Source organism: Anarhichas minor, unplaced genomic scaffold, assembly GCF_050575085.1.
Source record: "Anarhichas minor isolate MPS153535 unplaced genomic scaffold, ASM5057508v1 ptg000041l, whole genome shotgun sequence".
NCBI classification, from domain to species: domain Eukaryota; kingdom Metazoa; phylum Chordata; class Actinopteri; order Perciformes; family Anarhichadidae; genus Anarhichas; species Anarhichas minor.
Window position 1 is genome coordinate 3555210 of NW_027466487.1, and position 19599 is coordinate 3574808.

At 45.2% G+C, this 19599-nt stretch overlaps 1 protein-coding gene and 2 non-coding genes across 3 annotated transcripts; 1 reads left to right on the plus strand and 2 right to left on the minus strand.

Annotated features, from left to right (window-relative positions):
- Positions 1 to 164: 164 nt before the first annotated feature.
- On the plus strand, positions 165 to 19598 carry invs (inversin). Its single transcript, XM_076109252.1, has 19 exons — positions 165 to 224; positions 771 to 876; positions 6643 to 6742; positions 7438 to 7604; positions 8928 to 9101; positions 9665 to 9832; positions 9976 to 10156; positions 10626 to 10735; positions 10921 to 11092; positions 11841 to 11996; positions 12127 to 12248; positions 12692 to 12799; positions 12894 to 13000; positions 13087 to 13296; positions 14235 to 14428; positions 14648 to 15236; positions 15825 to 15949; positions 18725 to 18811; positions 18893 to 19598. Exons 2-19 carry the CDS (start codon positions 874 to 876, stop codon positions 19006 to 19008), a joined length of 2889 nt encoding a protein of 962 aa, XP_075965367.1. The 5' UTR covers positions 165 to 224; positions 771 to 873; the 3' UTR covers positions 19009 to 19598.
- trnat-ugu (transfer RNA threonine (anticodon UGU)) lies at positions 16678 to 16749 on the minus strand. Its single transcript has one exon. It is a non-coding gene; the product is annotated as a tRNA-Thr (tRNA).
- On the minus strand, positions 18417 to 18488 carry trnat-ugu (transfer RNA threonine (anticodon UGU)). Its single transcript has one exon. It is a non-coding gene; the product is annotated as a tRNA-Thr (tRNA).
- Position 19599: the final 1 nt, after the last annotated feature.

The following is a 19599-nucleotide window of genomic DNA, read 5'->3' on the forward strand; positions in this document are numbered from 1 at the left end:
GTACACTTCCGGGCACCGCATGGCTTTGTGGGTAATGTCGTATTTTGAAATCGCCAAACAACGGTCCTGGGTGAAGGGCCAAACTCCAACCATGGCGGTGTATTACTTTACAACACTTAACGGGAGTTGTAGTGTTTTGTCACCTCAGACGTTGGCTATTCAACGGGAGTACTTGGAAGAAAGCTTTCCTAAGATTTTAATCTGAGAGGAAAGGAAATCAAACGGTAAATATGACACGTTATTAGAATGCAATAGCATGAACGTTATCCTCAGTTCATCCACTGTCACACATCTGTTCTCTGTTTCTTTAGCTCGCTTATGAATAACGGATTTCTCTTGAGCAGGGGGGAGTTGCATCACTATGCTTCACTTTTTGCAATACTCTGTTCGACCTATTTTCCACCATCTAGCAATGTGTTTGAAGTTATTGACCAAAAAGTTACTCTGTGGCACAACACTTAGTTAAAAATAAACTTTAGATACTTCGATGCTCATCTCTGCAAAATCTCTGCAAATAGTTTCCCCTCAATCCAGAAACCTTACGCGTGTAGCTGCTGCTTTATCAAACACAGACTCCACAACACGTGACTGAAACTAAATATTATCGCACCTCAGATGAGAAGACTGGTTAACACACCAATAATATGTCGCTCTCAGGCATCATCTCTCTGCCTGTAATCAGTACAGTAGAGGTGATACGCTGGCTCCTATTTGTGGGAACAGGTGGGCTGGTCTCAGTGTGTGAGTGATCCTCTTCTCTTCCCCTGCAGGAGCCAGGATCAGGGCAGGTAGGGGACCTGGACGTGCATCCACTCACACAAAGGATGATCTGAGCTGAGAAACATCTGCTGAAGTGTCCCCCTCAACGCAGCTATGGTGAGAATCCAACACACATAGAGCAGCGACCCATATTTAATTCAGGTTTATACATCCCACAAGAGTTTTATATTCTGTAATTACTGGGTGCACATGTTTGTTACTTTAGTCTCTCTCTCCTGTACTACCGGTTTGTAAATCTCTCTCTAGAGTAAAACCATTGAGACTATGTGGAACAAACCTAATTATGTGTGCTGGAACAGCCTAATTGTTAAGGAGATTAAGGTGGAATGTTGAATTGAATCCCAGCATTAATATTTGATGGGCTAAAGCTGTCCATAGGGGGTTCACAGTGTGTGAGCAACTCGCAGATGGAGTCAGAGGAAGATTTCTCTCTCTTCCTGTGGATATCAGGGGTGGAGAGAAAGCAGAAGAGAGCAGAATGTCTTTCTTAAATTGTTATGCTGGCAAGAAAACAAGCCTCTTAATATCCCCCCCCCCAAAAAAATCATCTTTCAGTATTGTTACATATATCCCAATATCTGCTGGGGTATGAAAAAAACACTTGTTGAGTTGTTTATACTGTGTTTGTTGCGTTAAACTATTTGGTAAAGTGAATTAAGACTGAATCAATATCTATATTGCCCAGCCCTTCACTATATGTTACTACTAGGCTTTAAGTCTGCTGATTATTTTATTAGCAGAAAAGACAAATTGGTGTAAAGTTAGTAATTCAGTCAAAGTTGAAATCATTTATTATTCCATCTAAAAGTTACAGAGTCTGAAGATGATTTATGGATGTGCTCTTTCCTAGAAGTTTCTAACCGTTCAGACTTTAGGTTCAAACCAGGTTGACAGAAATAGAAGTATTTCACAATTATTAATGTTTCTGGAAAGGCAACACTATATTTCTTTACGGCATGTTACATCAAGTGATGTCCTGATAATATACTGGACTATGCACCAAGGGATTGTTTAGGAAATACCAACTATAAAATAATGTAATATAAAATAATGACAGATGCCTTTTGCAACTTACCAGAGCCTAATAGGAGGTCATCAGATTGATTGCACCTAACAGTCAAAAAACACAAAGGTTTTCAATTCACAGAGATATGAAACAAAGAAAAAAAAGCAAATCTTTACATTTGAGAATCCTTAACCAACAACTGGCCATTGTCTAATAATTCATTTATGAATAAAAAATAGTTTTTCTTTGTAGATTGACAAATTTAGGCAAAGCGTAAAAATGTCTTCTTATAGTGCTGCTGTAAAATCAGGCCTGTTGTTACACCTGACAAGAACATTTGAAATGTTGACTTTACCAGTCTGTGTTTTGTCTTGCACTCAGCTGCAAAGCAAATAAAGCTACATATGAGTAGTTATTTTGGTTTCTAACCCTACATTTTGTGAGGTGGCCTTGTCTAAAGACAGTCCGATCACACTAAATGCTGCACACACCCAAACCGCTCTCCCTGCACTTTGATTGCATCTGTCCATCCTCTCCCTATTTCGCCATCTCTTGCCTTTTCTGTTTTCTCCATCTTTTTCCATTTCGCATTGCTTTCATTGATTTTTCTGTTTGTTTTTCCAGCTGATTATGTCCCTGTACTCTGATTCGCCGGTGGGCAAATTGCTCTCTGCGCTTTAATTGGACATTTAATTAGATCACAGTTTTAGTCCAATGAGACTCGGAGGTGTTGGAAAAGGGATATGGAGGGGAGAAGTGGAAATAGTCCCCAAGCTCTGTCTCTGTCTCCCTTCCCCCTTCTCGTTCCCTCCCCTCCTCATCTCACTCATTTTCTTCCTCTGTCTTTTTCTGTCCGCCTTGCCGTCTCTCGCCCCCCCCTCCCTCCTGAGGGCGGCTCATTAGTGATATAATGGGATGACGCAAAACACACAGCTCCCCTAACTCTGGGAGTGTCTCAAGCAGTGCCTGGACCACACACACAAGGTGACAGAGACAGTATCAGCTCACTATAGCAGAAGTTGTGTGCTTTTTTTCCCGGGTGTTTCTTTTAGAAATCTTGCTCTCCTCCTCCCGTTTGGTATTGAAGCCATTGAAGGGGTAAGCAAAGGTGTTTTGAGACAGAGCCTGGGCGTTATTAGTGTCTCTGATTAAACTCCAGCACCGCCTGCCAGTCACAGCAGCATCGACCAGCCCATACACACACACACACACACACCACAAACATTAACGTCACGCTGGGCAGAACCTTATCGACTCACTGGAGTGCTCCGGTATGATATCACTACACCTAATGAGACTAAGATAAGCCTCATTACCAGCAGCGCTCATTTGCATGCCAGTCGAATGCAGCGCTATTCTGCATCAGTTTTAGCTCCCTTATGGTTCCGCCCTCTTCCCCCTTTTGTTGTCATAGTTCTCACACAGAGCACTGACTCCGAGCATAAACAACACGGTGCCCCAGTGGCCCAAAACACATGGGCAAATGTAAACACACACCCAGCTGTATGTGGATGTGCACACACTTGCGCTCAGAGGAAGGTCCTCAGAGGAAGGTCCTCAGAGGACACAAGTCAATCTCTGTGTCCCTCGAGCAGTCGCACACATCACCTTCCTCTCTGACTCCCTCCTACCCTCCACCTGCAGGAGAAAGATAGAGGACCAGCTTCTACTGTGTCCCGTACTCCACACACTCACACATCCTATGCCTCATATTTGCACCAGTAATTTGTGTGTTCCCTCCCTATATGTGTGCATGTATAGATGTGTCTGTGTGTGTGTGTGTGTGTGTGTGTGTGTGTGTGTGTGTGTGTGTGTGTGTTACAACGACAGGCAGGGGTGTTTTAGCCACAGGCGTCACTACCTGACCCCCGTGGTTGTGAGATTGACAGCTGTGGTCCCGCCTAATTGCATTACTCTCCCAGGTGATTGGCTCACACCCTGGGGGCTCATTTGTCAGGATGCATTGTAGTAATGATGTAAATTAGCAGATCTATGTGTCACTCAGCCTTCTCGCCCCCTGCTGATTGGCTCTGCTGTACCCCAGGGCCCGGCCCCCAGCTGAGGGATCCAGCTCATTGGTCCTTGGGGATCCAGGAAGTCCCCTAGAAATAGGGCTTTACAGATTGGGCATCCCTGTGGGCTGATATTATCCTTCCTCCCACCTCTTTACCTGTCAGTCAAAACCCAGGGACCCATCCCTGCAGCCGTTATCTCCTATCTAAGACATGGATACACACATACACACACACCACACACACACACATTACAGACATGTTGGTGGTATAGGCACCCTTAATAGCCTCATGTAAGAGCCTAAACACACTCAGTTATAACTGTAGAAGCTAAAGATACATGGCTATACAAGTGTGTGTGTGTGTGTGTGTGTGTGTGTGTGTGTGTGTGTGTGTGTCTAGAAATGAAATAAAGGCCACAGGCTCAGGCTCTGTTCCCCACTGCTTTCCTAGCATGCCGTAGCTATGTCCTCTATCAAAGGCAGACACCTTCATAGTGAAAGACAGCCAGAGAAACAAATAGACAAACACACTGAACACAAACATATACACACTTTGACTCTCCGGTTCCTGTGCCTGTCTGTCTCAATAGCATCAATTGTGTGTGTGTGTGTGTGTGTGTGTGTGTGTGTGTGTGTGTGTGTGTGTGTGTGTGTGTGTGTGTGTGTGTGTGTATGAGTGTAAGGAGGCAGCAGTGTGTATTACAGCACTCCTGTAGTGTTGCTAAAAGGTTCCGTGGGAGTTTCTGCATTCTTTGTTAAACTCACTGCAGTTATATGAGGCTGAATATGAATAAAGACTAAATAATGTCAGCATCAGCATGAATCAATACTTATACAGATGCACAATCACTTGGTCTGGACCTCAGCCCGTGATCAATAGTTTACTCTGAGTTATTGTCTTCATATTAACAAGTGGAGTGCTCCCTGAGGAACATGTATGAATGGCTAAATGAGACCACTCCAAACCTCTCAACAGGACCTGGTGTTGTTTTTACACCCTCCTTTGTTTGATTTCAGACAGTGCATCGCAAAAGCCTTTTTAGCCAAATTCGGATGCACTGTAGGTGTTTCCAAAACACTCAGGTCCTCATGAAACTCTAATTGCCCGCTCTTGGCTTTATGAATGTCCCTCACATAGATTCAAATATTGACCTGTGTCCCTCATGTCAGGGTTTCTGCATCTAAGATTATTCATAAATCAATTCATATTTTTATTGTGCCACATGGGGCTTTCCTATTGACTCCAGAAATGCAGAAAATGATCAAAATAAGTCAACAAGAGCAAGGAAAAAGTTTGGAGTGCTCCGTCAAGAGTAAAAAAATGTAGAGTGAATATCGGTCATCTGTGTAAGATGATGTTAAAATCAGAATCATATTACTCTTTCTGAACTGTGGCCATGTATCTCTGCTATTTCTGCATGTGTTAGATATTAGTATTAGCAGACTGTGTGTGTGCGTGTGTGTGTGCGCACGCATTACTGACTGAGTAATCATTGTAAATTAGAGATGTTTGTGGTTGATTTTAGTAAAGCCCCTGTAAATACTCTCTCTCACGGAAAATAACTTCCCATGACGTGGCACATGTGCCAAACTTCCACGCACACCGACGCTCACACATACCTTCATGTGCCGCACCTACCACCCTCGTTTACGTGCACATAGACCTTATTTGCAGTAAATGTAGTAAATGAACTAACCTGCATTAAGTCTCCACCACTACTTGACAGAGCGTGAGAAAGCAGCGTGCATGATGGGTAATTGCCATGCTGCACGCAGTGTCTACAGGAGCACACTTTATGAGGTGATGGTGAGGGAAGGGAGAGGGGGATGAGAAGGAAGGATGGATGACACCGGCGTATTCCTTCCTCCCTTCAGATCATTCAGGTTTTTTTACCAAGAGTTAAAAAGTTTTCAAAACTGTGGTAGAGGTAATCAGCCTGCCTATATCAATATTTCCTATTAGTTGCACTGAATGAAACTGATAGTAGAGAATCACATCTATTTGTGTGACCGATAATGAAAATGTCTCGGAGAAATCTCCGATTGCAGCATGAGTTTGTGCCTCCAGCGTTTATGTGTTTAGGGGCAATAATTGATTTCTGTGTTGTGCCCCGCAGGGCTTGTCCCACATCTCTAAACCCACACACACACACATCCAAGCACGCACACACACACACACACAGCAAGGCATGCTGCAGTATTAATGAGACATGAATAAGACATGAAGAGAGACCCCCCTCTTACACGCTCACACAGGGTCTCCCCCTCCCCAGCTGCTTCCTGTCTGCAGATTACCCAGCTTTCACTGGGCTCTGGTTAAGTGGGGCCAGGAAGAGATTTAGCCCCCTCAGCAGGAGCAGACGCACACGTATATATACACTCACAAGTGCACACATACAAGCGTGTGCACGCACAAACTCCCTACTGTAAGAAAAAAATCGGAAAGTATCTGTTTTATTGTGTGGTTGACTGCGATGTCTGAGGATACTACATTTAAGTTTGCTCCTCTAGCGCTGTCATCTACTGAATTAAGTTTGAACTATCAGGCACAATTTTACATGGCGTTTGTGTATGTGAGAAAAAAAAATTAATATTTTCTTTCCATTTCTTTGTGTGTGGGGACTGGGAGTGATTTTGAAATTGGTGTTACCCATTTAAACATGGCTTATTATGTTATTATGCATGATTGGCTTAAGTGTACTTATGTCCAGTTGTGAGGTGCATTTGGAGCTAAATAACTGCTAAGGAGGCAGTCTAGACGCCGCGTATTATCACTGTACTAAACAGCTGATTGTATGTCGCGTCAGGTTGAGTTGTGACCTTCTATATGTTCGTGTTGCAGGCCTCAGCGACGCCTAGCCCCGGACCTGCGTCTCTGGGCTCGCAGGTTCACGCTGCAGCTGTCAATGGAGATAGGAGCGCTCTCCTCAAACTCATCACAGGTAGGCAATCAGTTTCTAAACATATTACAGGTTTCATCACTACATCAACTGCATCACATGGGCAGAGCTCACAGAGCCATCAAGACACCTTAAACACACAGGGTTCAATTCACATTAATTAGTTGGAATTCTTTTTCTTTATTGATTTTCTATTTGGAACATTTCTCGTCTTTTCCGTCATCTGTAGATAGGTCAGAGTGCAGGGACGGCTGCAGCAGCAGGAGTAGAAATGACAGCAGAGCAGGTGGTCAGGTCCATCAGCTGAACGGATGGTCCACCCTTCTGCGATTATCTGGACATTCAGCCATATTGATATTTAACCTTAAATATGCAGAAAACTGAGTCTTGCTCGGGCATAGAATAGAAATGTCCGGCAAAAAATATATGAACAGCATCAAATGCAAATTCTCTTGCTCTAGTCCTCCAGGTTATCAGTGTTACAGTATTTCCTTACGGCTTCCAGCTGCCCCAAATAAATTAAGAAAAGTGGAAGTGGAATTCCTATTAAACTCAAGCAGTAAAAGACTGAATTTAAGTGCAAGGAGCCGCCTTTTAAAAATAGTTTTATAATGTATTCCATCACAAGTCACGAAATTGGCTGGCTTAAACTGTGCTTTGTGTGTGTGTGTGTGTGTGTGTGTGTGTGTGTGTGTGTGTGTGTGTGTGTGTGTGTGTGTGTGTGTGTGTGTGTGTAGCAGAGCCGTCGCTGCGGGACCGCGAGGACCAGTTTGGCCGGACCCCTTTGATGTACTGCGTGCTGGCTGACCGACTGGATTGTGCAGAGATTCTGCTGAAGGCCGGAGCCTCTGTCAACAAGACCGACCACAGCCAGCGCACCGCTCTGCACCTTGCCGCGCAGAAGGTTTGGACGTCCACAAATACACACACACACACAGACATACACTGGAGCACACACAAATGTTGCACTGTAACACACGTGTCAACCCTTTTTATGGCAAAAAGTTGACAAAGTTGATTCACAAGAATTGATAAGTGGATGGATATATAGAGATGCATTGAATATGAAGACCGAGTGTGATCTCATGGAGTTTTAACGGCAAAGAGAGAAATTGAGACCATAAGCTCCAGTGGGAAGCCAGTGCCCCCTAGTGGCTGTAGTCAAGGCTTTAGGGTTTATGGGGGTGAATATCATCTGATATAAAATCCTGCCACACAAACACTGCAGCAAGGAGTTTCACTTACACAAAGTCTTATGAATAGAGAATAATTCTGCATGGAGAAGGTCCTGTTTCACTGCATTTTACCCAGCAAAACGTATGCAACAAGAGGAGATTAATGTAATTGTCACTCACGCTTAAGTCTAGACTGAGGAACAGCCAGAAGAGACGATAATAATGAGACTGGGTGGTCTGTTGTCTCTTCAGGGACGTAGCTGGGGAACAGCGGGATGTGGTACTAATAATATCTCTTTACAGCTCATTTATTTATTGGTGGCTTCTTTTATGGGAATGCACTGATACAGGATCATCATATCATTGAAGAGAGAAAGGGGTTAATAGGTTATTGGGGTCTGTCCCATAGCTGGTGTGTGTGTGTGTGTGTGTGTGTGTGTGTGTGTGTGTGTGTGTGTGTGCATGCGTGCTTGCGTGTGTGTGCTAGGGGATGCTAGTGATGGGAAGCCCTGTCTCTTTGACATCTGATCAATAAACGGCTGAGACAGGGAGAGAGGCCAGGGATTACCGATCTAATTGGACTGAGAATAGAGGACAGGAACACACACACACGCACACACACTCGCGGTCTAGATGCATGCTCACACACAAGATAGATCTGTCAGACTGTGGCGTTGTGGTCACAGGACGGCAAATATACTAAACACACTCACCCGCGTTCACGGTCATGCCTGTGTGGACACTCGCATCCTGTTGTCCAGCTGACAGCTGTTGCACAATACATCATCCGGCGGCCCGGTGGTGAGAGACCGAAACTGAGGATGATGATTTGGAGGGGAGGACAGGCAGAGAGCCGCTGTTTACTGTTTAACAGCTCATCACAGAGGCAGGAGGAGGGAAGATGGATGACCTGCGGATTGAACCAGACACAGCTAAAAGCCTGGGGAGTGCGTGTGTGTGTGTGTGGAAGTGTGTGTGTCATTGCTGCTCGTTCACAAATGACATTGAGGAGAATTGGTGATTTCTGAGCAAATTCTGCTTGTGTGTCGCAGGGGAACGTGCGTTTTCTGAAGCTGCTGCTGTCCAGGCGTGCTAACTGGCTGCAGAAAGATTTAGAGGAGATGACCCCGCTCCATCTGGCCACCCGACACCCATCCCAAAAAGCCCTCGCACTGCTGCTCAAACACATTGGACCTGGAGAGGTTGACACACAAGACAAGAACAAGGTACTGCAGTACAAATACACACTAACAAGATGTTTGTCCACTGTTTGTCCTCAGTCAGAAACCAGCCAGTCTGGATGTCTGACCAATAACCTGCAAAGAGATAACTGACTGACTAAAGATATTTCCTTTGAAGCTTGAGTTCATACACACATAAACACTGAAAGGCACACTCGCACAGCAGTTAACAATTTAACAATCTGTGGCTTTGTCCTGAGTTCTGCTGATAAGACCACAAACACACAAACAGTCTCCTTTGTCTGTTGGGGCTGATGTGTGTCTGACATCAGTTAGTTTTGTAATAATCCAATATGCATCATCGTGTCAGATGACAGTGGTTTCAGCAAATCCCAGAATAGCTCAGTAGCCGTCATGGCTGCACTATCGGAGTTACAATCTCAGCTCACTGCTGGATCTTCAATAAGAGCTTTGTGTAGCACGCAGCCCTCATATTTCATGTCAAAGTGGAGTAATTGTTTTAACGTAAATGGAAACCTCAAACCTGATGTTACAACAGCCCCCTTTGTTTTGAACTCCATTCATCATCTCTCACTCTTTCTGTGCAGCAAACGGCTCTCCACTGGTCAGCGTTTTATAACCGACCAGAACACGTTCGCCTTCTGATCAAGCACGACTCCAACATCGGCATCCCGGACAGCGAGGGCAAGATCCCTCTGCACTGGGCAGCGCACAGTCAGGAGCCCAGCGCTACACAAACTGTCCGCTGTATACTGGTACACACTATTGTGCACACACACATACACACACTTTAGTGAAACTGCCATCATCATCCTTCATCCTCACCCGTCAGTCTGCATGTCTTTTTATTTTCTGTGTGTGCGTGCACGTGTGTGTGCGTGTGTGTGTGTGTGTGCAGGAAGCAGCTCCCACTGAATCCCTGTTGAACTGGCAGGACTATGAGGGCCGGACGCCCCTGCACTTTGCCGTTGCAGACGGTAACGAGGCAGTGGTGGAGGTGCTGACGTCTTACGAGGGTTGTAATGTGACCGCTTATGATAACCTATTCAGAACACCGCTGCACTGGGCAGCTCTGCTCGGTGAGTGATCCTGTATGTGACCCACTGCAGCTACACACTGACATGAAGGATTTCAGGCTATGTGGGATTTGTCCCCAAAAGTTTACACTGGTCAACTGAATCAAAGTCAAAATGGACTAGTTTTTAACCGCATGATAAGATGATGTTTTATTTGATTTTAGCCACAATAGCAACGTGTCTCTATTGATGGCAGTGTTTGTCTGTCTGTTGGTCCGCCACCAGACAGACAAGATAAACATTATACCTGCTTAACATTAGCTCTGGTTAGAGATTGTGTAAATATTCACAGTTGACTTATGTTGAGTCAATATGGAGTTATTTGTTTTTCTGCTAACAGTTTGAAAAGTAGACTGAAAAAACGGAGTTAATAAGAAAAGAAAAGGGTGCCTTTGTTGGAGAGTTGAGCAGTCGTTCCAGCTCCTTACTGTTTATCTGTCACATCCCTCTAATGTAAACATGGGTTTTTCAGGCCATGCCAGAATTGTCCACCTACTGTTGGAGAGAAACACATCAGGCACTATTCCCTCAGACAGCCAAGGAGCCACACCTCTGCACTACGGTGCCCAGAGCAACAACGCTGTGAGTTGTATAAACTTACACACAAAGCTGGGAACCTGCTGAGTCAGCATCATACACGTTTATCCAAAATACAACATTGTCGATAATGAAGCAAAGCCGTCTCATCCTGTCTGTTCAGTATCCTTCTAATGAATAAACTAAATTACACCAAAAAAAAAGTGTCGTCTGTCCGTGTGTGTCTGCAGGAGACAGTGGGCGTGTTTCTGTCCCACCCGTCTGTGAAGGATGAGCCCGATCTGGAGGGGAGGACGGCCTTCATGTGGGCCGCTGGGAAGGGCAGTGATGACGTCATCCGCACCATGCTGGCCCTCACCCCTCACATTGACATCAACATGGCCGACAAGTATGGAGGCACCGGTAAGCACCTGAGAAACAAGAGGAGCAACCGAGGCTCCTCTAAACTGCTTTGACCCACGCGCCCCCACTCACACCTCTCGAGTGTGGCCTGCTGCTTGTTTTAGGCTAGGGGTGATGATGTCACAGGGGATTCCCCCTAAATTGCTAAAGAGACTACGAGATTGAAGGAGAGAGGGAAGTGACACTGTCAGAGAAATTAGTGTGAGCCCGCTCAATAGACTCCCACCACTGCCAGCCCTGTCCTCTGACACACACACACACACACACACACACACACCCTACTGCCACGCTCTGACCCCCGGGGCTGTTTGGACGTATAATCTCCATGGCGATAGCCCCTCTGCTCAGCCAGGCGGTCATTGTTAATGCATGCATAACATGCAACGGTTGAGTCATCCTAATGAGATGGTGCGCAGGGCAGTGGAGCCGACTGGTGCCCAGATCACTTCCATGCACTTGACTCTCGTCTGTGCTATCTGGGGACTGGAGGGGGGGGGGCATGGACAGCCACCAGCCTAAGTGTATTGCTCCTCATTAAATGTCTCTGTCTGTTTAACCCACCATTGACCAGGCTTTAGCCACAGCCCTGTGGAGTGGAGCTGCAGTCAAGGGTGATGCATGAACAAAGCAGAGGCAGATAAAGGAGGAGCAGTTGTCCCGAGGGTGTTTACTGTCCAGTTAGATTCAGGACCTCTTATCTCAGGATGTTTTTCTTCATGCGTCTGTGTATGTCTGGGTGTTCACACAGCGATCCATGCGGCCTCCCTGTCAGGCCATGTGAGCACAGTGAAGCTGCTGTTGGAGAGGGGAGCGTTGGTCGACTCTCTGGATGTGATGAAACACACGCCGCTGTTCCGGGCTTGCGAGATGGGACACAGAGATGTCATACTCACACTCATCAAAGGTTGGTGTAATTGGTGCGTATGTGTAAGCGTCCCAATTATCTGCTTTTCTGTACCACTCTTTCCTGAGTATTCGTCTTTACCTTACTATTTAAGTCACCTCGACTGAACTGTAAATGCAATGAATTAAAGGTTCTGCACGCGTGGACCTGGTGGACGTGGACGGTCACACCGCTCTGCATTGGGCTGCTCTGGGAGGCAATGCTGAGGTCTGTCAAATACTGATGGAGAATGGGATTAGTCCCAATGTACAGGTATGAATGCACACGCTCAAAACATTATCAAAAACAAACTACTTTACAACCCTCATTTAGTGCATAAGAAGAACTCCAGTTTAGCAAACGCTAACATGATACAACAACAGTCTGTTAGAGCAAACCTGACCATTTAGTCGGACACTCACAATCGCTATGATAGACAGCTTTAGCATCATGTTAGCTTTGGCTACACTGTGGAGGGCTTTCCATCCACTGAACAAGGATTGTAGCTTTGTCCCGCATTAAATCCGACAAAAAAACAGTTGGACGGCTGAAGCGGCATGTCTAGTATGAATCCAAAAATACATTTTGAAAAGATGTCTTTCTCTGCACTGCTTTAAGAGCTGCGAGTATAAAATCAGGATCAACCTCATGAATCCTGAGCGACTCTTTAAACTGTTCTGCATCTGACTGTTAATGATCTGAGCTCTCCTGGGCAGGACCAGGCGGGACGGACTCCTCTGCAGTGCGCTGCTTATGGCGGCTACATCACCTGCATGGCTGTTCTCATGGAGACCAATGCTGATTCAAACATACAGGACAAGGAGGTAAAAAAAAAAATCTACTCCCTGTCATGTGAGCTATGTTGAGCTTTTGAACACGACTGTATTTTAAATGTGTGCTCTTTATATGGGTGCACAGGGGCGGACTGCTCTCCACTGGTCTTGTAACAATGGCTACCTGGACGCTGTGAAACTGTTGCTGGGCTACAATGCCTTTCCTAATCACATGGAGCACACTGAAGAGAGGTGAGGACCCAGCCCGTCCAGAGGAAGGAGAGGGGGAAGTAGAAGTGGGGAAATGTATGAATGACACTGGTGTTCGTTTTGTACAGGTACACCCCTCTGGACTACGCTCTGCTGGGGGGGCACAGCGAGGTGACTCAGTTCATGCTGGAGCACGGAGCTCTGTCCATAGCAGCGATCCAGGACATCGCCGCTGCCTCCATCCAGGCCGTCTACAAGGGCTACACCGTCCGCAAGACCTTCAGGGAGAGAAAGCAGCTCCTCATGAGGCATGAGCAGCTGCGCAAGGACGCAGCGAAGTGAGAGATGAGCACAGACACGAACACACTTCCATATCGGTGTTAGTAGACACACAGAACCACACATGCACTGAAGCCTTAGTTGTTTCTATTTCTTCATGATGTTCGTAATTGTTGTACGACTCTCATAAACATCCCTCTCTTTGTCACACAATACCTTTTGCGTGTGACATTTGCATGCATAGTGTTCATCACTCACTATCTGTCTCTTTCTTCTTCTTCTTCTTCTCGCTCAGATAGGAACAGTCACACTCGGTCCATATCTATCTTTCTCTCTGTCATCCCTGCACACACATATGTCTTCCAGCTGTCTCTTTCTCTTCTGGCTTGTTCTTATTTTGTCATTTGCTCACCGGTCTCAATTTAATCCGTCTTACACGACGCTTCTGATCGGCAACATTTCTCGTTATTTCAAGCAGGCGGTTTTATTGAGTTGTACTTTATGAGATGTTTTTCTTATGAAGTACTCAAAATGTCTTGTGTTTTTATCAGATTGTTTTTCTGATTATTACCCAAGCTGTGACCAAACTTTTTATTGCTCCACAAGTTAAAATCCCTTTGCATCAAAAAGTTGCAATTTTGCTTGTGTGAACTGATCAATGTTCATACTTGATGGTGAAATAGTGCAGCTAAAATATGTCATTTGATCATGTGTCCATTTTGAGTGCACACAGAGTATATAATGAAATAAATCAGTGTAACCATAGCCCACAAATTCCTTTTGAAACAAATGTCCACACTGGTAGTGTAGATATCTGCACACTTAAAGCTATGCAGAGAACACTTTATTTTTTAGCTTTCGGTCTAAAGGACCTTCATCAGAGCATATATATATATATACACATGCTTCCTGTCTGCACTTTGGCTGTTCATGTGGTGCGTTTCAGACAAAACTCTTAGCCACGCTTACATATCCAACCGCTTCTCTTTGTGTGTAGGAAACGAGAGGAAGAACAGCGGAGGAGAAAAGCTGTGCAGCAAGTCTCTGCGGAGAAACGGAGGGTCCCTGTGGTGAGAACAGAGCAGGAAAAGCTCTCCTTAGTGAACATATTAGAGGACTTATCCATCAATGACCCCGTGGTGAAAACATCCAAAGCTGAACGCACTAAGAGCAAAGAGGAGAGACTCAAAGGTACAAATGTGCAGAAATTCTTAAAACTGCTATAATGGAACTTGTACTTTGAGTGGGTTGACAGTTATGATATAGTATTGGTATTAGAGGCTAAAATGAACTTTTGACCGAGACATTTTATTTGTTTTTCATCCCTAATTCAGAGTGTATTGCTCATTTACACAAGGTGTCATGTTGATTTTATAAAACTACATATATATATACACTTTCTCCCACCAGCCCACAAGAGCAGGTCCTCCAGAAGAAGTAAAGCAGCTGAAACACATGAGGTTCCTGATGCTTCGATCAGCCACTGTCATGTGACTGGTGGAAGTGTCCCCGGTGCTCTCCAGACCACCAGGCTGAAGGAACTTCTCTCTCCCGTCAGCTGCAGCCAGCCACCCGGCCTCAAACCTGGACCCCCCTCCATGCCCAAACCCAGGGAACGACCTTCCTCAAACTCCTGCATTCCCTCCACATGTGTTGCGGTGACAGACAAACCTGACACTACTACCAGAGAATGCGTCCCTCTGAAGAAGAGAGACGCTCACGTGACTGTGCAAACTGCCCCCGGTGAGACTGATGATCTCACCGCCCCACAAAAGCACAGAAACCATAAGGAGCGGACTTCAGAAAAGGCCGCCGCCAAAGACGTCACGTACATTCCCTCGTTAAGAAGCAGTTCATCTTTAGACCACAAAAGCCCCTTGAGAAAGACTCAGTCCGCCACACATGCACCCATCTGGACACGCACGCACAGGGAACACAACAGAGAGCAGCGCGGGAGGAGGAACGAGGCCGCACGCATCATCCAGCGAGCTTGGCGAAGGTGAGTTTACTGGACTTGTGTTTGTACCCCGAGGGGTGTTCAGTAGCTGAAGCCTCTCTGGCTGTGGGTGCTAGGCAGTGCCATGAGGTGCCCACATGTGCCCTCTCTCCCACATACATGCAATCCGTTCTCATCTCCCCTGTAACCCCCCCCCCCTTCATTGTTGGTCTGGATGCCATCAACATCAACACTTGAGCAGTTAGGGGGAGAGCGTGGGAGATGGGTGAGACAAGGAGGCAGGGGACGGACGAGCTATAATCTAGAGCTTTCATACTGGTTTAACGAGAGGCTAAAAGTTCAGCCGTGCTGCTCTTAATCGCTACCAGCAGCCGCTCTTTGCTTTTCTCTTGCTCTTACACACTCTGTGTTCCTCTAAGAGGTTGCCAGTCCGCCACAGGAGGTCCTCTGTTTCCATTCAGCTTCACAATTATATTCTCTGTGTGCTGCCTATTAACTGCCTTAAATATATTTTGTTTACTTAGTTTATGCTTAGTGAGTTTTAATGTTAGGACTTGCCAGCTTTTAAGCCTTTGAACACAGTCTGACTTTTTTTTTATTGAACACCCTTGCATGGATGTGTGTGTGCAGGTTCCACACACGCACACGGAGAGAGGTACAGGCCCCCGAGCAGGCGGAGTCAAATGATTCAAATCACGCCCACAACAGGAAGAAAACGGAAGCGAGTAAAAGCTCAGTGCTACAAAGCATCTATGGTAAGGTCATTGCTTTTTGCCTCGTACACACAAAAATGCGATGACACAGATTAAATGGGCCATTCATATACTCTATATGTGATATATATCTGTTCAGCAGAGCAATTACAGACCCTTAACAGTCCTTGAGAGCTGTACTGCAGTTTGTATATCTGGTGGTGTAATTCATCAGAGTGATGGCACTCTGTTTGGAAATGGAGAAGTCATTATTCTAACACAGTGCGTCACTGTTTCCATGAGCTGTACAAGTTCACAGGTCAAAACTGAACGAACGTGAACTCAAGAGCTGTGACTCCGTCAGACCCGGCTGGAGCCGACATCCAAATAGGAAAAACATTCCTGAATTTATCCGTCACATGAGCTTCAATTGAAGCGAATATGCGTTTTAGAACAAGTCTCGTCATATTCTCAATTTTTAATTATGGACAACTTTTATTGAATAAACTCATGACAATGAATTCATCCTTTTTTTTTTTTTACCAAATCTGTTTTTGAGACCCATTTGGAAAGATTTATCTCCTTACTGGCAGCGAATGGTCTTTGAGCTGAGTGCCGCAGACAACCGGGATCAAAACATGAAACAAGCTACAAGTCACCAAGAAAACATATTAAGATTTATGACGAGATCACTTCAGACATGAAAGAGGATTCTTCAATTGTAGTGCAGCAGAATAAAATAACTGAGGATCAAATTTGTGACCACAAATGATAAAAAAAACATAAAATATAGGCTCCAATGAGGTTTGAACTCATGACCCCTGGTTTACAAGACCAGTGCTCTGCCACTGAGCTATAGAGCCTATGTTAACATACTAGTGTCAGATCACCATCATAAGGACAACACCCTGAACAACCATAGCTTTGGGTCTGACTCAATCAACCAGTTACAGGAGTGTCCTGAGCTTTGTTATGCAGCACCAGCTGAATGCAGTCACTGTTCACATGATGCAACTGCAAATCTAAATGATGATATCCAAACATTTTCCTTTACCGTCCTCTAGGTAACTCTAAATGAGGGCGTTCACAGGATAAGGACGTTGGAAAGCATTTGGAGATGGACTAATGACTGTGGCCTCAGGTCTTTTCATGGGATTTATAATGAATATCGCCAGCTTTATCCTTAAATAACTGTGAATCACTTGCTGGACTGCTCTCTAGGCTGAAACTTTCAAGCATGCCGTATGTCAGAGATGTCAAAACCTGTATTGGTTAGGTTGTGAGCAGCATTCTCTTAAGTTGCAACCAAATGAAAGCAGTGCAACAACAGCAGCTCTCTAACCCACATGTGCGAAAGCGTACCTCTTGGTTACAAGATCATACAAAATCCCACATTGGAAAAAGAAGAAGCTGGAGATCAGGACGGTTGTCATACCGGTGTAGAACACAGGGCGCCATGTAACTGTCTGTGTGATGCTTCAATCTACACTCTGGGACAGTATCAGCCTGGTGTCCCTGTGAGGAACCTCTGGTCGGGTTTCGCTCCGCAGACAGGCCTGACCTTCATCACACATCACCAGGTGATGATGGGAGAACGGGCAGGAACCTCGCTGCGCCAAAACATACACGGCGTCACCGCTCACAGACAGAGCCCTCTGACGTGGTTTTCCCCTCCCCCTTTCTCACCTCACCTCCCTCTCTCTCTCTCTCTCCCCTTTTCGCTCTCTGACAGTCCTGGCACTGTGAAAAGTTCAGAGCTGTCAGGGGGAATGTCAGACGACTGCGTAGAGCCATCAGCTGAACGAACACACACACACACACACACACACACACACACACACACACACACACACACACACACACACACACACACACACACACACACACACACACACACACACACACACACACACACACACACACACACACACACACACACACACACACACACACACACACACACACACCTTTTTTTCTAATTTGTTTTACTGAGAAGTCAGGCATTTGACACAACTCTGGACTGGGTCACACTGCTCCGTTAATCATCATTTCTTGGATGCCTGTTAATTATTTTATCTCAAATGTAGATAACAAAACTACATGTGTCACAGATTTGCTGTGTGCAAGCTTGATTTCTTTAAATATGCAAATGAGGCTTAATCTAACACTAACTTTTGGCGAATTTAGGCGAAATCTACAAATGCAAATAGCCAAAGTAGTAAATTGAACAAATAAATGTATATTTTGGATGTTTTCTTTCCACTGAGCTGTAAGAAGACGGCATGGAACGAAATTGCCCAAAACTTCATAATTTATCAGTCCAAAAATTGTGTTTTTGCCTGTAGTGTATCTCCTTAAAAACATGTCGGTGTTTCCATTGAGCTCCTACAACACTAGACAACAGATAAACTACTTCTTCCCTGTGTTCGTCTTTAGTCTGTGAAATGCCGTGCCATAAAAACACTGTATTTAAGTTTTATTATAATTTAAGTGATTATTTGTGACTACTAGTTATTTAAAAACATAATTAAGGCTCCAATGAGGTTTGAACTCATGACCCCTGGTTTACAAGACCAGTGCTCTGCCACTGAGCTATAGAGCCTTCGATACTGCACTGGTTTCAGATCAGCATCATAAAGACAACACCCTGAACAACCATAGCATCATAAAGATAACACCCTGAACAACCATAGCTTTGAGTCTGACTCGATCAACCAGTTACAGGAGTGTCCTGAGCTTTGTTATCCAGCACCAGCTGCTTGAATGCATAAACTGTTCACATGATGCAACAATATACTATTCTAACAAATGCAAACATTTTCCTTAACTGTCCTGAAGGCAACTCTATGGCCAGAGGAGGGCGTTCTCTCCGGGGCTCTCAGTCTCAGCTGCTGCTGGACATGTCTTTACGCACACAGAGCCAGTGTAAGTCCACGCACAGCCACAAACACGCAGCTTTAATAAAGTCAAAAGTCTCTAAAGTCATTTTCTGTGCTTATTTTACAGTGAGCGGAATTGACTGTGTGCACCTGACTGACGCTGTAAATCAAGCCAAGCAGTACTCTTACCACCTGAGACCACATAGTGCTGGACAGGGGACCAGAGGCCGGGGGAAACACTGAACCCACACCCACACACCCACACACACACACACACACATACACACATACACACATCATGTTCTTTGATGTTTTCTCAGCTGGCTGGCGGCCTTACCTCTATAGAATTACTTCACACATTGTTCGCTCGATGTGCCACGCTTTCTAAAATTAAGCCATATGACATCAGAGCCATGACCTCACAGGGTGGGGTTAAGTCTACAGAAACGGTGTGTGTAAAAGATAACCTTTCATCCATTGTGGAAGGAACACATACACACGCCGTATCCCTCGTTCTCCATCGCTCTCGCACACACACTGAGATAACCTTTCCTCCTGTTCTGGAGAATGAGGCAGTCTATCAACAGCCGGTCATACAGATAGCCCACCTGCAGCCGCGGACACACACAGTTACTCTCCACACAACAGTCTGCTCTCTAAGTGCTTTCCATCTCAAGAGAAAGATGTATTTCTGAACTATGCAGTTTGTATTTACTTAAATATGCCTTTGCACAAAAATAATCCATTCATCTTGTGTAATATTAAATTTACCTGAATGTTGTTGTTTTTTTATTGCCTTATAAGAAATATAATAAAAATAGACCCAAAACTCAG

Excerpts from the sequence above, each read along its gene's own strand:
- invs (XM_076109252.1), top strand. Across the intron at positions 11,093-11,840 it reads CGACAAGTATGGAGGCACCG|CGATCCATGCGGCCTCCCTG; the intron begins GTAAGCACCTGA and ends GTGTTCACACAG. Across the intron at positions 15,237-15,824 it reads ATCCAGCGAGCTTGGCGAAG|GTTCCACACACGCACACGGA; the intron begins GTGAGTTTACTG and ends GTGTGTGTGCAG.